The sequence below is a fragment of the Branchiostoma floridae genome, chromosome 3, assembly GCF_000003815.2.
Source record: "Branchiostoma floridae strain S238N-H82 chromosome 3, Bfl_VNyyK, whole genome shotgun sequence".
NCBI classification, from domain to species: domain Eukaryota; kingdom Metazoa; phylum Chordata; class Leptocardii; order Amphioxiformes; family Branchiostomatidae; genus Branchiostoma; species Branchiostoma floridae.
In genome coordinates, this window is record NC_049981.1 from 24,508,717 (window position 1) to 24,525,390 (window position 16,674).

At 39.0% G+C, this 16,674-nt stretch overlaps 1 protein-coding gene across 1 annotated transcript in view; it reads right to left on the reverse strand.

The window, feature by feature from the left end:
* Positions 1 to 4,911: 4,911 nt before the first annotated feature.
* Positions 4,912 to 16,674, reverse strand: part of LOC118411468 (endosomal/lysosomal potassium channel TMEM175-like) — a 14,741-nt gene continuing 2,978 nt past the window's right edge. Inside the window, exons 2-20 of the mRNA XM_035813748.1 lie at positions 14,039 to 14,086; positions 13,637 to 13,731; positions 12,934 to 12,985; positions 12,604 to 12,639; positions 11,997 to 12,080; positions 11,597 to 11,674; positions 10,620 to 10,712; positions 9,795 to 9,873; positions 9,550 to 9,627; positions 9,231 to 9,285; positions 8,710 to 8,822; positions 8,127 to 8,161; positions 7,937 to 7,981; positions 7,490 to 7,552; positions 7,070 to 7,173; positions 6,564 to 6,647; positions 6,392 to 6,449; positions 5,894 to 5,953; positions 4,912 to 5,699 (exon numbers count right to left, since the gene is read on the reverse strand). Of these exons, the coding sequence (XP_035669641.1) occupies positions 5,553 to 5,699; positions 5,894 to 5,953; positions 6,392 to 6,449; positions 6,564 to 6,647; positions 7,070 to 7,173; positions 7,490 to 7,552; positions 7,937 to 7,981; positions 8,127 to 8,161; positions 8,710 to 8,822; positions 9,231 to 9,285; positions 9,550 to 9,627; positions 9,795 to 9,873; positions 10,620 to 10,712; positions 11,597 to 11,674; positions 11,997 to 12,080; positions 12,604 to 12,639; positions 12,934 to 12,985; positions 13,637 to 13,731; positions 14,039 to 14,086 (1,407 nt within the window). The 3' untranslated portion in view covers positions 4,912 to 5,552. The remainder of the gene's footprint in view (positions 5,700 to 5,893; positions 5,954 to 6,391; positions 6,450 to 6,563; positions 6,648 to 7,069; positions 7,174 to 7,489; positions 7,553 to 7,936; positions 7,982 to 8,126; positions 8,162 to 8,709; positions 8,823 to 9,230; positions 9,286 to 9,549; positions 9,628 to 9,794; positions 9,874 to 10,619; positions 10,713 to 11,596; positions 11,675 to 11,996; positions 12,081 to 12,603; positions 12,640 to 12,933; positions 12,986 to 13,636; positions 13,732 to 14,038; positions 14,087 to 16,674) is intronic.

A 16,674-nucleotide genomic window follows, 5' to 3' on the forward strand; every position in this document is an offset into this window, starting at 1 on the left:
GATAACGTCCTTGCCTAAAGTGAGGAAATGTACTTAACACACAGTCGAATGCAATGTTTGTACCATACAAAGGGAAATCTACAGTAAAATGTATCTCGTCTTCTACTTTATCTTAACTACAACATTGACAGATTCTTTGCTCTAGACGAGTCTTCCTGATTCGATCGTAATTTGTGACAGATGATTCTTAGTTCTGTTACGGTAGATCTGTGACGTACATTGCAATCTTAAGATAATCTTCTTCGCTATAGGATTGTTTTAATAAACTGTACGTTCAATGTTTGTATTAGGCGTTAGTTTTTTTTAAGTAACACATCAAAATATAACTAGAGTTCGGCGACCTCATACCTCCATGAAATTTTAGAGCTTTCGTAAATTTCATGCAATTGACTAACAAATTAACATAATTTATGCAGGGTGTTGTTCATCATTGACTAACGTACACATGTCACAATTATAAAATTCCCATTATTAATGATAAAGCGGTTTTGCAATTTTTACATAAATTATGCAAATAAGTTCCTCATTACCATATTTGGTATCTGCTTATATTCCACCTATCATAATTAACATGTGTTACATGTATTGAGGTTCAGTTATTGAAAACAATGGAACTATACAATTTCCTCATTAATTATGCAAATTAAGTTCTCATTTGCATAACATGTATATCATTATGAACATCTTTACCTAAGCTACCTGCATGCTTAAAATGCAGGCAATCCGTCGTTCCTTTCTGCAGTTATCCTCTTTGGAGTGTCTTGACAAAAACACCCCTGCAGTTCCACAATTAAATGTTAGGGGGCTGAAACTTGCCCCACTTGTTTATGGCACTAAAAGCTATCTACCACCTAAATGTCAAGACCATAGCATGTCTGGAACAAGAGATACATTGAAAAAACTGCTATGATAGAATATTCTCATTAATTATGCAAATGTGCTCCTATTTTGCATAATTAGTATTTCATTTTGTACAACATTGTCTGAGGTACCTACATACCAAAAATGATGAAAATCCGTTGTTCCCTTCTTGAGTTATCCTCTTCAGAAGTTTTTGACAAAAATGCCCCTGCTATCCCAAAACTAAACGCTAGGGGGCCCAAACTTATGTCATTTCTTCCTGAGCACAAGAGCTATCTAATACTAAAAAATCGTGACCATAGCATGTTCAGAACACCGAGATAGCAAAACCGGAAGTTGCGCTGCAGTACCAAGGGGGGCCGCTAGGGGGCCCAAAATCTAATCATTTCCAGCTTTCATCACACACTACCAACACACCAAGTATGAAACCAATCCATCCAACCGTTCTTGAGTTATTTTGTTTACACACACACACACACACAAACACACAGACAGACACACAAACGCAGGGTAAAATATAACCTCCATGACATTTCATGGAGGTAATTAATGGTCAGTGGGAGTTACTAATGCGAGTGGTAGCTACTACATGTAGCAAGAGGTATAGATAGCGACGGATAACGGCGACCCGCACACAATAGGCGGCGCCACGCTGCTGTTCGTCAACCTTCCAGAATGCCTCAATCGGACAATCCCATTGGTGAGGATAGTTTCGTCGACGGCAGTACAACAGTTCAACAATATTGTTGGCTTACCAATATCATTTCAACATTGATCGCATAAAACATGGCCTTTTCGGGCATATTCATTTCTATGTAAGCCCTTAAACAGGTAAGTCCTATTCTAGATTCTAGATGATACGAAACATAAGTAATCAGGATTAACCCGAGTATGTGGTTCAAAACAGTAACTTCGTTACGCCTATTTATCCCGGAAGTCGCTTCCTTGCCCCTAGTTTGTCCCACATTCATCGGGTAAATATTTTAGCTCTCTGAGAACCAGGTACCAAACCTTGCAGGTAATATTTGTGTGGCTCTTAGCTCTAGGGACAAGGTAACACACCATACAGCTGATATTTGCATGGCTCTTAGCTCTGGGGACCAGGTAAACACCATACAAGTAACATTTGCGTGGCTCTTAGCTCCGGGGACCAAAAAACACACCTTACACTGTTACAGGTAATATTTGCGTGACTCTTAGCTCTGGTAACCAGGTAAACACCTGTACGGTGATATTTGCGTGACTCTTAGCTCTGGGAACCAGGTAACACTCCATACTGGTAATTTTTGCGTGGCTCTTAGCTTTGGAGACCAGGTAACACACCTGTACGGTAATATTTGCGTGGCTCTTAGATCTGCGAACCAGGTAACACACCTTACAGGTAATATTTGTGTCTGTTAGCTCAGTGGACCAGGTAACATACCTTACAGGTGATATTTGCGTGGCTCTTAACTCTGGGGACCAGGTAACACACCTTACAGGTTATATTTGTGTGACTCTTAGCTCTGAGTGCCAGGTAACGCACCTTATAGATAATATTTTCGTGACTCTTAGCTCTGGGCACCAGGTAACACGCCCTACAGGTAACATTTGCGTGGCTCTTAGCTCTGGGACCAGGTAACACACCTGTACGGTAATATTTGCATGACTCTTAGCTCTGGGGACCAGGTATTGCAACTTAAAGGTAATATTTGTGTGGCTCTTAGTTCTGGGGACTAGGTTACCCATGTTATAGGTAATATTTTTGTGTCTATTAACTCTGGGGACCAGTTAAGGCACCAAACATGTACTACCTGTGTGGCTCTTAGCTGTGGGTACCAGGTTGGGCACCTTGAAGGTAATATCTTTGTGATTATTGGCTGTGGGGACCAGGGAACACAATTCTGCATTTACAGTATATCAAAATAAGAAAAGGCTTGTTTTGTGGCGTGTTTTCACTGTACATGTTTAGTTGCAGGCACATGCTGTAGCCGGAAGCTTCTCATTAAATCTAATGAGAGTAAGCTTACCTTAATTAAGTTACCTTAAATGTTTATTTACCACTTTTCTAGCCTGTGATTAAATATTCTCCAGCAGCACAGACCCACTGGTCAGACCACTGGAACAAGATTGATGGCCAATACATGTTGTATATCTTGTTCTTGCCTGTGAGATGATAATATTTGTACATTGTTTTAGATGGAGAAAGTCACAAAGAAAAGGAAGAGTCATGGAAGGCTTCCCACAGGCCCACACTGATGTCAACCAGGAGAACTGAGTCGCAGTTGCTTACGAGGTGACAAGAACATAGAAAACATAATCTAAACAAAAGACAGACAAACTAAGATCTTGGAACAAAGTCAGGGATAGGTTCCACTTCTAGCTTCTTGCAGCTATGAATGTATGGAAATGATGGAGCTTATATTATATGGTTTATCTAATTGCATATTAAGGCCACACCAATTCAATTTCTTGGTTCTCGGATTATTTCAGAAAAATGTTGGTGCGGTCGGTCGAAAAAAAAAGAAGAAATAAAAATTTGCAAAATGTCTGGGGTTATTGTGAGGCTTATATAACACAAAAAATAAGGTTAGTAGTCAAGTTTTCAGCTTTTCATAGCATGAGTCATCCAATGAATTAGCTCAACAGTAATTGTAAATATTGTCCGGGTTGCCATCCTTAGTTGAAGCGTTATTTATAGCGCTAGTATCTTCGCTGCGCCGTTAGCCGCCGTACGACTTTTGTTGACGGTCTGATATCCCTGCGTCGCCGCCTCGCTGATATTCCCCCGGACATGTTTCAAGAAAAATACCTGGCAAAAACGCTGTTCTGCGTCAAATTCTATTCTATAAAACATGTGGGACTCAGTGTTACAGTCTAAATATTTTGTAGAAGCACCGCTGTGGGAAGAAGGTCCAAGCAATGCAATACATCACGTAGCATGAAGTTAGCTGTCAACTGGCAGACGGCACATGACTGTTTGAAACTCTAAGTCTAATCAACAGCCGTGTTTGATTGATAGCCGGCGGCCCTTTGATGAAGTCGGCGAAAGGTGCGTTAGTTAGACAGTTTGCGTTTAGTTTTAATACGTAATTATAAGTTAGACAGTGGCGAGAATGATTATTTTCTCATCAATATTTCTCTTCAGAATTATTTGAACTTAATTGTACATCTAAACAATTGGCTTACCTGTGCAATGTTTATATGAGTAAAGATCAGTGTACTGAAATCATGTGTAACGTATTGCTGCTAGTCAATAGATCAGCATTTTCTCTATAGTGACCACCTGTCTATAGTGGCCACATTTCTATCACTGGACTGGAAAGAAAACTGCTGTATTTTCTCCAGAGCAAATGTAGGTGTTTCTAGTGCTGTTGTTTGACATAAATTTTGAACATTCAAATTGTAAGTAACTTTAAACTGCAAGAGTTTCAGCTTAATAAAACACTCTCAGCGCCAGGGTATGAACAGACTGACCTCCGAAAAGAAATCCTCGAACAAGGTTCAATCGTATCTTCCGGGTCTGGCAGGAAGTTGTTACACTAAAATAAGATTAGGCCCGATGGCTGATTGCATACAAAGTAAAACAGTTTAACAGTTTTACAGCTTGAAGAAAACAAACGCTCCTACTACACAGTACCTGCACCTGCTTGATAATTATTTAATCGTATGCCCTACTTGAATAAAAAAAAGTTCACTGCAATAATAAATGTACCCACATCACAAGGAGCTTATACTTTTTTTATACTTACACCTAGTTATCGTACTGAAAATTGTTAATGACATTACATGAAGTCATTCAACAATTTTCAGTCATGATGAAAATGGAAGGTGTGATTATTGTCATTTTCTGAAAAATAGGAGCAAGCTCTGTTTTGACCTGGAATCAATTCACAATACTAGTCCACTTTGGGGGATAATGAAGATGTTCCATTTTTGCGCAGGGGTGATTTGGAACAGTCCAATGTTGCGTGGGAAGGGGTATGGCTGAAATATGCTGTATTTGCTCTCAAGCAAATGTCGGCCTTTCTAGTGACAATTGGTATTGTATGAAAAGAACACATACCAAGCACAACCATTACGTTGAATTTCGATCAATAGCTTTACATTCAATCAGATCCTGTTTGTTATGACAAGTGACCATTAATCATATATAGCAACATCAGCATCCAATCGATTAACAAGTGACAGAACCATACATTACGTGATCATGTTAAAAACTACATTTACACAAGTAAAAGAAATAAGGAACGACTACAATCACTACATGTATGATTTCTATTTCAAAAGATTACGTAGATTTGAAAACTTAGTTTGTACAATAGGGTCGGCTACATATACCAGCTAAAACAAACACATACACACACACACACACACACACACACACAAACACACACACACACACAACACCCACACAAACACACACACACACACACTAATTACTCACTGTTCGTACGTTTCGATATGCAACGACTTCCATTCATTAGCTTTAAGTTACTAGGTAGCAATGAAGTTGCTTATTGGCCATTCGATGGGTACCCTGTTGCATTTTAAGAAACATTCATTTGGAATTATTCTCTGATTGTATTTCCGCTAGACGGCGGTCGCACCGCAACGTACATTTACGTTTGATTTTTGTAGCCCTTGATTTCATATTTGGAATATTATACAAAAACAACTATTTTAAACCGCAATATGTCCTGTTTGAGGGTTTACAAGGAAGTGGACTCAGATTCGACAGCAGCATTGTCGTGCCCCTCTAGACCCCCTTCCTTTGGTCCACCCGGCTGTCCCTTATAGTCGGAGAGTTCTACGTCGGTTTCCGGGGATTCCTCTGGATCATGTTCACTCACGCATCTCTGTACAAAGAGTAAGGCAATCTCTGTCTTTTTATCACAATTTTTGTGATCTCATTGCCCGATATAATTGTCAAACATCCACGAAATCAACATATGAAATCAAAAGATGAAAGAATAGGTTATGTTTGCACATATAACATCGGGAACAGAACAGCACACCATTGTTCTATTAAACAACATAGAAAATATTATACCTGAGTCCAGTTACGGACAAGTTTTAGAAGTATGAAGACCGCAATCAAGGCAATCTGTACCTAAAATGAAAAATCAGAAAAAGATATTCAAACAATTACCAAAAAAACACAAATACAAGAGTCACGTGTAGACATATTTACGATTCATGAGATGAGATGCAGATCATTTTATAAAACTATCACACCATGTGCTCCTGGTCAACGAGTCATTAACTTTGACTTTATATAAACTAACATCTTCTTCGGTTAAAGAACGTAGCTTTTCACAACAAGTCTCTGCAAAAGTCGGATTGCGTATCTTTTTTCCCCCGGACAAATGGGAAAAGGACTCCAAACAGGCCAGGAAGCCAGAGGAGGAGGGCATAAATAGCATAAAACAGCAGATTAATAAAATTATGTATTTTGCCTAAGACGACCGTCTGTCAAACTGTAACGCCCCTAGAATTAGCACATCGTGTTGTAATTGTAAAGATAACATTTTGTACGAGTGAATCATACCCCATTGATCACTGCAGATGGCACTGGAACGGCGAAGCAGACGCAAAATATCACCAAACTGCAATACAAGACATGTTGTTTCACTGTCTGTTACAGTCGATCTGCGGGTATACATACAAAGAAACATATAGTATAGGGCCAGTTTAATTATTGCTTTGAGAAATAAACTCACCTGACAATGGGATAGATGAGCAGGTTCAAAAACATGAAAACACAGTCGTGGGTGCCGTGAGCAGACGGATGTAGCAGCTCGGACCTACAGATCGATATCGTGGTTTTGAGAAGAAACAAAATGAGAGGACTTTCATGTGTTTGTTTCGCGCTGCTGTAAATATTTTCTACAACGTATACACAGATACACACTAATTAATAGTCAGCAGAAAATAAAGCAAATCCCAGACAATTTAAAACAAATAAACAAGCTAGAAAACCGCACATCATACAAAGGATATTATGAAATACCATGAATTTGCCTACAGTTAGAATTAGTTACTATGTATAATAATAGGTTGATAGGGCTGACATTTTGAAACAGTGACACTTTTCGTACAAAGTTGACTAGCTAGGAAGTTATGTATGTACGCCCAACCTAGGAGATCCTGGAATTATTGCAGACTACGCAAAATACTGTACGCTCACTAAGATCGTCGCCAAAAAAAATACACATGGAATACTCACTTCTTACACATAGCTGTGATCCATATGGCCAGGAACCAGACACTAGCCAGAAACACCGTGCCACTGTTCAGTTGTACGGCTACTGATGTATTGTTGTTTCGCACCTGGTGTATCAAACGGTATCGATATCAAAACAGCCGATCAGATACAATTGTAGCCAGTTAATTGCACAACGGATTACCGCACACTTGGGATCCTCAAATGTCAAGCCGATGTGGTCCAGCTGGATAACTTCGCATTGCTGCACCACCCGGATAATTGCACGAAGTACGTACACAAATGGGATGCACAATCAAACGACTCGCAAAAGTTTGAAACATTTTTTTTCATCGGCTACATTGTAATTATTAATTACATGTACTTGCCAATATCACTGTTTTATCAACGTATCTTTGTACACAGGATATTGCGAATACTCACCAAGTGCCCAAACTCTCCCGTTAACTTGAAAACGATTGGGAGAAATCCAGCAAACATGAGTGCCTGTCATAAGTAAAGGAAATCATTAAGTTGTGGAATATCAAACGAAAACCTAGGCCCACCCACACCAAATCATTCTGACATCGATGGCTTTTCGGCACCAAAATACACAAAAATCAAGACCATGGCGCGTTCAGAATAAAAAATACAAACAGCCGCCAGGATGTTTAATCTTGACCCAGACCTTGCTCTTCCAATATATTTACGCACACAAAATATCATTACAACCTATGAAGATGTTTCTAAATATACTGACCAGAAATGTCAAAAACACAGGCACCTAGAAACGCAGGCGCTCACACACATAAACACACGCACGCACACACACATATGATACATGCATAGTTCATGTAAAATAGCAAAACAAATCTAGACTATGGATCTCACCAGTTTGTTGAAGGTCAACAGCAGCGAGTTCTGTGCACGTATGTGCTGTAGATAGTAGGATAGAAAATCCATATTCACAAATGGAATAGTCATTGTCAAAGGTAGTTATCGTATGAACGTAATTGACTCCAAGAGTATAGATAAAAAGCCACGACGAAAGAAATCAAAAGAGAATTATAACCATCCTTACGTAGAACATTGAGTGATGCAGGTACCACAGGAGACCTGAGGATAAAATGTAGAGCATCGATGAAAATTCTCATCAAACCAAATAGTAGGCGTCATCATCATCAAGTATGTGCCATATGGAAACTTTACTTTGGGTAGTACCGACTCTATATACGGTTATTGGTAGTAAATTGGCTTATTGATAATGCTACACTGAATTCGATACTGCTTCTGGGCGTCTTCAACACTGGCTATACCTTATTACTGACAACGCCATCCTTGTAACTGTCTACGCTACACTCTCTTTGGTACCGCTATATTGTCTTTGGTACTGAACACATTGCGTGTGGTACTGACTTCTCTATCCCTGCCCTTGGTACTGAATACACTATCCATGGCATTTAGACTCAACTGTTCTTGTCACTTCTACACTACTTATATGGTACCCTAGCTTGGTACTTACCTTTTAGCTTGGTACTAAGGACGGTGATATTGATTATACAATAGACAAAAACACGCAGCCTTTAGACTGATTTACGATAACTATCTGTGTACGTGTATAAAATGAATAAAGTGGTAACCCACTGTCATATCATACTACTTACAAATTGTCACGAATGTTCCAGCGTAAGACAGGAACACACTGGCATCATGAGCAAGGGCCTCTGCCAAAGTGCCATGAACGTCTAAAATCCCTTCGGCTGGAACGTTGTTCACACTGGAACATAAGGAAATATAAGGAAATCCTTAGAAACATGCAGGGCGATTCATAGCACACAACAATCAACATAGTCCTATAGCTATTAGAAAACTGCTGAAATATATTGCTTGTGTTAATTACAGAGAATAGTATCTTTTGGGGTGATAATGCTTCGCCTTGTTAGAAAATAATAGAAAATTTCGAAATAGTCTTGCCCTTATAACGTGTATTATCAGATGATTACTAAGCAAGGTCACCAATGATGTATTAATAGATATATTATACAACTATAGATATCAATAGTTAGTTTATCTTCACCATATTGTGGGGCTTTTAATAGAGCTCAAGGTCACAATTCCTAGCAAGTCTTGTCAACCTAATATACTCTTATATACTTATCTGGTGATAGCATGTATTTGTACGTACCAAATGTCCAGGATGATGAGGGTGGCCACGATGGCATACACACCGTCACTGAAGCCTTCATAATCAAGACATTGAGGATTACATCATGTTCTTTTAAAACAAGTAGATTATGATCTAAAAATCTTTCAGTATTGTTGCTTGGCTATATCCCCATGCAAATGTGACAATACGTTTGGGAAGGTACTTGCAACACTGCAGCGACACCTAGCTGAATGCTCCAGAATAACTCGGTCCCCAAAGCGTCAGCTCATGTAAATACTGTATGTGGTTTTATAACGAGCTTTTTATAAGACAGACAGAAAAATTAGGTAATATTTACCATTGGTCCTGAAAACATCCGATGTCTCCGAATAGAGACGGGACAGCTTAAATAGACTGGTGCCTTCTTCTACTTTGCCTGTAAAACCAAAAGACATATATAAAACTCGAGGTAACGTAATTTACCGACTAGTTTGCTTCCAATTAGCTTCTAAAATATTGTAACAAAAAATGTGTCTACGTATTTTGATATGAAAACTGATACATGTATATCATGAATTACCACAATCAAAGCCAACTACTTACCTTTAGCACATTTTATGATGGCATCCACAATTAAGAAAATGATTGGTTTCAGTACTGCCAGAACAAGAAGTGCCCATGCCTGAAAAAATATAATGAGTTGTGTTAAGTTAAAGGTTTTTCATGAATAATTATCTCTGTACAATTCAATAAAATCTTTTCATTATTTATTTTCTGCTGGATTCAGTCTCCAAGCTCTTGCTAGAGGATGTTCTAAGAGTGTAATGTTACTGTAGACGGTTAACAACCCCATTATTTTGAAATGTTTTTTTATATATCTTTGGCAATAATTTCATCTAATAAAAATTGTGTATCTATACATGTAGCTGTAGAAGGCCTTACGAAATTCAGTGTGCTTTTGTTAAAAATGAATGTTTTACCCTTCAACTGAAATAACTGAAACAGTTGTAAGTATTGTTATTGGGTTGGCCGACTACTCACTCTTTGCAGCCAGGGTCTGAATTGCGAGGAGCTTACAATAGGCGGGGCTAAATCGCAAGGGTCTGGAGCGAGCTGCCGTTCGGCGCCACTCAGGTGACCTCAATACGACTGTCGCAAGTGTCTGGAGCGAGCTGCCATTCGGCGCCACTCAGGTGACCTCAATACGACAGTAATTGCCCCAGGTGCGGCCAAGGTACTGTAGGTTTTGAACCACTCACACCACACCATCGCACATATGGCGGGTTCTTTGACGTGCCCGGGGTGTGGCTCTCCCCAGACAAGTATCATGTTCGCCTTCTTTGAAAACAACAGGGGATTTATCTATACGGAAAGGCAGATCTAATTCGATTTCAACTAATAATTATAAATTGATATATTAGGACTTACGACTTCGATGGATCCATAACTAACAGGAATGGTGATGAGGTAAATGATCGGCCTGATCAACACCTTGATGGTAGCGCGTGTCCGTTGTAATTTCTAAACATAAAAGTTTAGACAGGTAAATAAAGTTATATTGTCTTTGTAATCATAATTCATGAAAAGGTGGACGCCGACTACCGCGTTGCAAGGATGTCATTTGGTCGCCTCTATGAAAATTCAAATGATAATCGACAAATCATTAGGTTACATTACGTTGATGCCATCAAAATTACATAGTTAATTCAGACACAACTTCAAACATGTTTTAAAATAAGATGAAACATTTAATGCATATTCAACAGATCTTTCTGCATGTTGACTGTATAAAAATGATTTCATGATCCCTCTACCCCCCAAAAAACTACATGTAGTTGCAACATGCTTTAGCCTGGTATCCAGCCGTATTATGGCTCCCGAGTACCTTCTGTCCTCTCCGCAAATACTTGGAGAGAACAGAAGCAAAGGAATAGGTTTGGAACTACAGACAATATCTAATATTTCACTACTTTACGTACGCATGCGCAGCGACATTCATTATAGGTAACATGAAGACTCCTAAGTTCAAGATAAACCAATCGAGACATTGAGACAATCTAGACAGTGGTAAAAACAAGAAACATTAAGAATTTACTTGTATGGTTCTCATTTCAACCATTGTCTCGATTTGCATATCATCATCATCATCATCACAGTCCTTCTCGCCCTGACAAACGCTCTGTTTACCGCCGATGGACCGTCTGTGAGCAACAAGGCCAGCTAGACTTCTGCAGGGCTTTCCGGCGTCTGACTTCCAGGGTTTACAGTTTGCATAACAATGTCAGGAAATGCTTTGTTTGTCTTGGGGGTCAGAGATCTTCACCTGTGATATATTACCCACAATGCATTTCGCTGTGCATCATGCGTACTTACAATCGTGACCGTCCATATCAGATTGGACTTACCATTTCCTCCTTCCCTTGCTGGACAAACTCCTTTTTCAGCAGGTTGGGTCTTGAATAAGCATGCAACAGTATGGCCAGCTAAATACACACAAAAGGGATAATAAGTATATAATGATTGACATCATTGCTATATCAAAGCCTGGATTTTTTCTTCTGTTTATGTATTGATATGGTCAACGAAATTGTTGTTCTTTCAGTTTGAACAGCGCATTTTGAAGTTTATCAGCCATCAGAAAAAATAGTATCTTTATAAATAACAAAGCAATTCCGTAGAATCAATTTTTCTAAGGCGGTTAAAGTCATATATTACTAGTAGGTATTTAGGTAGGTAGGTATTTGTCATAAGACGTTGAACACTTTGGTGCAAATGTAAATAAATGTACAACTGTGTGACATGCACCATGAAGAAGCCCTGAATAGCCACGCAGCTACAGAACAGCACCACGGATAGCGGTTCCCTGGGATGCTCGGCGAACATCAGAAACTGAAAGAGAGAAGAAACTCTAAATATTACATTATGGCACTATTGTGCATAATGATCATACTCGAGCGATTTAGAGGTACATGATATACAGAAAATTTAACTTTTAAAAATGATAACCCAATCGAGCTAGACATTACAGATCTCCTAATCTTTGCTCTCCCGAAAATATCTCGACAGTTCATAATTGTCTTCATCAAAATCAAACGATGACGCTAACCTGGACATGGCCTATAATTCTTAAATAAGTATTAAAAAAATTGATGATAGGATAGAAAGCTAACACATTATATTACACAAGTAGACTAGTATATCTGGTTTGTAAAAAAAAGTTAGTATTTTTTTTTACATGCATATGGTGGAATCTAGCGGTTATAAGTCAAACTGCAGGCTGAGCCGGCTCAACCAATCCTGATATGAACAGGTTATATAAGTTTGGCCATCTGTTTACAAACACTACGAATCATTTGAGAAACCGTGCTGAAAATGTTTGTTTCGGAGAACTACAAACATGGAAAGTACTCACCGCATATGGCACAAAGGTTGTCATCATCAAGACACCCTAGAAAAACACCAGAGACAAGATACAGTAAGCTAGATGTCGTGGAAATCCGCATAACATTCACGTTGTTGTGGACTCTATACTTTGATTTTAATGTGTCAGCTGTACATGAAGACCAACTGAAATTTCATCAAAAAGTTATTTAATCAAGACAACTAAGGAGATTCCTAAGTTCGTATCATGTCGACGAGTACAAAATGTACATGTTAAATTGACAAGAGAAGAGAATTGCGTGCCGGACATTAGAGAAATATGTATTGTAGAAGTAATGTATACATTTATATGCGCTCTTACCAGGTTCAGAAGCACAATAGTCTCATTAACTTTCTCTATCATCCGGAAAATCCTGTAAAAAGGACAGGAACAATTCGTGTTGATTACCTAGATTTTGTACAAAAACAATACATCCGCAGCATGTTTAAAAAAAATACTTTTATACCATCTATATGCAACGTACAGGCTGAATATGTTCTTGGCATTTAACGAGGCATGTGCACTTCTTTTCCCCTCGTTAGTATGTATTCAGACGCGTAAAGCTTAAAAAAGGGATAGTACATTAGAATTTATATTTTATTATTTCTGGAATGTCCTCAATATGGTTTCTAATGAGTATCTCTTCCTATTTTATTTAATCACTTCATTTTATAGACATTACAACCTAACCAAATGTTCGCTTTGTTCGTCTGTTTGTTCGTTTGCTTATTTAGCACAAGAGATAACGACAAACAAGCGGAATAAGACTTTATACAGGCCTTCACTCTGTCATATTTTACCTAAATATTAACCTATCTTAGATCATCAAAATTGTAGGCATGGCCTGTAATAAAAAAAAATTAGCTGACAGCCGATCAGAGACTGAATGATCTATTTGAGTAAAGCTGATTCTCTGAATGGCTGACAGCTGGTTTGAGCCACGAGAACAGACCACGGGTTATATAGGGGCTGTTTAATAGAGAAACGTATATAAGTAGATAGATATGCCTTCCGCACAACATACCATGCGTGCAAGTCCCATGAAGAGGAGACCAGAAAGAACGATATCGCGTAGATCACCAGTTTGAACCACATCTCTCCTAAACCCGTCAGCAGGTTCTGTAAAGCAACCATACATTAGAACTTCATGATTGTCGGTGAACTGTAAAAGCAATATGCATGATATGCTTTACATATCGAAGGGATACCCGCGTCATGGCATTTAACATTAGCTATTGAATGATAATGAAGTTTAACGGGTATAAATTATTGAGTTTTTATATATTGAAGGACACGGGTATAGTTTTCGAGAGTAAACTGGGAAGGGAAATAGGTATTCCTTTTAAAGAGAGTAAACTGCAGATATCGGAGGATACGGGTATAGTTTAGTACTATAATAGTATGCTTCATATAAGGTGAGTTCTACCTCTTCATCAGCAATCTCCTTTACAGCCTCTCCCGACAGGGGCAGTATCTGTGAACAAGAGAGTAAGTTGAGTTAAACAAACAGAGGCTGCATGGTCTCATTAATACTGCAAAATACGTCTACAATTGGACCGGAAGCTGATACATGGTGTCGTCCCGGTTCAACAAGGGTTGATGGGTCGTCCCTGTAAATTCCCTGAGGCCTCCTTACTATGTATCAGCAAACCTAAACAATGTTACATCTATTTTAGTCACGTAGCTATTATCTTGTAACTCTAACATGTAGGTCCTGTCCACTCTTATCAAATTTCCCATAAAAAAACTCCGATAAATTTGATTAACTATGTCCAAACTATAGTATACTATGTCTTCCAGGTTACATAAAATTGGTTGAAATATATGTGTAAAACATTGCCTGTAACGTTTAAGGACTAATTACTTGAATGAAAAATGGGTGCTACTTTCAGAAGTAGAGTTCTCGCGCGCCCGTGTGTGTGTGTGTGTGTGTGTGTGTGTGTGTGTGTGTGTGTGCGCGTGTGTGTCTGTCCGTCTGTCTGTCTGTGGTTGAACACAAAAGTAAATGCAGAAATGTTCGCGGTGGTATTATGTTCGCTGTTTTCGCGTTGCTAATTCACACCACCGCGAATATTTTTCCATTACAGTATGTGACTAAAGAAGATGGCGCTACCGCGAACTCAAATTGTCAAAACCACCGCAAGCACTTTCCCGCTACGGCGAATTTAAATCCCCGCGAACTTTAATGCATTTAGAGTATCTGCAGAAAGCCTAGGTGATCAAGTCACCAGCTGGTAGGATACATAAAAACGTAAAAGTAGGTCGATTGCCGTACAACAGTGGCATGCCAAACAGTCGGTGTAAACAAAACACCACGATGATGTCCGGCACGTGTTTATTTTGACATTAATGATTCACAGCACGCGGCCGGGTCAGGCCACTAGTTTTCTTCGTACGATCGTTATACGATTGCAAAGTCAATGCAGTCTTGACATAGTCGCGTTCTTGTCGTAAAAAAAATCAACTGTGTTTGTTGCAAATGTTGTCCTTTCAGTGTTTATATAATTAGTCTTATCGCAGCCTGCTTGAAAGTTCTACAACATCAAAATCGCAGGACGGCTTATCAGTACATATGTGTCTGCGCCGTAACGTCTGTGACACAGTCCCTCACCGTCAGTGGACTGAGGGACAAGGGTTTATACCGTAGTCTCTACCAGACTAACTACGCTGGCTATAGAGCTAGGTTCCGGTAAGCGATTTGCAGAGAATCGAACGGGGTGAGACTGCTCACGCAGTGAAGGAAATCGCGCGGGTTCGATTCTCTTCACCTGAATGCGGAGCGCGCACGGCGATGCTGAGCCTACACTATCGTGCGAGACTATTCCCTTGGTGATGAAACGCGCACGAGCGCGATTCTCATCGCTTGAAGGCGGAACGCGCACGGCGATCGTGAGCCAATACTACCAGCCTACTAGACAAATTATACGTTCGAATATCTTCAAATAAAAGCCGCGTGAACCCCCGCCATTTTGAAAGACGTCGGGTACGGGCGCTGACACATTTTTGACAGCGATACTTGTCGATAACAACCCTTCGGGCTTTTGGTCACTTCTTAAAGAGTACAAATCTAATGATAAAACTGACGATCACGAAACGATTCCAGCTGAAAGCCTACACTCGCACTTCAAAAAGCTTTATGGCATAGACCCAAACACCTCGAAACCACGCAGCAGCTTTGAAACACACATTTGAAACTGCACCAGACAGCAAGATGCTGATGTATATTTCTCACCAATTCAAATTGTTATTTCCAAGAAATTATCAAGTAATCAACAACTTGGATTTGTTGGATATATTCCCATATATGTTGGAGAAATATATGTACTATTGATTCTTACTAGTTTCCAGAAAATCAGACATGATCTTATATTTCCGGGGAATTTTGGAATGGACCTAGGTGTCAGTAATGTAACAGCTGAAATTTACATCAAGTTCCAAAGGCTATATTTTCTCATCAAAACCATGGATTGACTTGATATTCCAACATATGTTGGAGACATATACGTACTATTGATTCTTGCTATTTTTTTCGAAATCAGAGAAGTTTTTGTATTTCCGTCTATTTTCTGAAAGTGACTGGGTGTGAATGACAGAAGAGGTCAATTGAAGGTCAACTTTGGATGAGTATTTTTCTTCATCAGAAGTATGGATGGACTTGATATTCCAATATATGTTGGAGGCATATACGTACTATTGATTATTGCTATTTTTTTCGAAATCAGAGAAGTTTTTGTATTTCCGTCTATTTTCTGAAAGTGACTGGGTGTGAATGACAGAAGAGGTCAATTGAAGGTCAACTTTGGATGAGTATTTTTCTTCATCAGAAGTATGGATGGACTTGATATTCCAATATATGTTGGAGGCATATACGTACTATTGATTATTGCTATTTTTTTCGCAATCAGACAAGTTTTTGTATTTCCGGGGATTTTTGGAATGTGGCTGGGTAAGAGTGACAGAAGAGGTCAAATATAGGTCAACTTTGGATGAGTATTTTTCTTCATCATAAGTATGGATGGACTTGATATTCCAATATATGTGGATACAAATATATCTATTAAT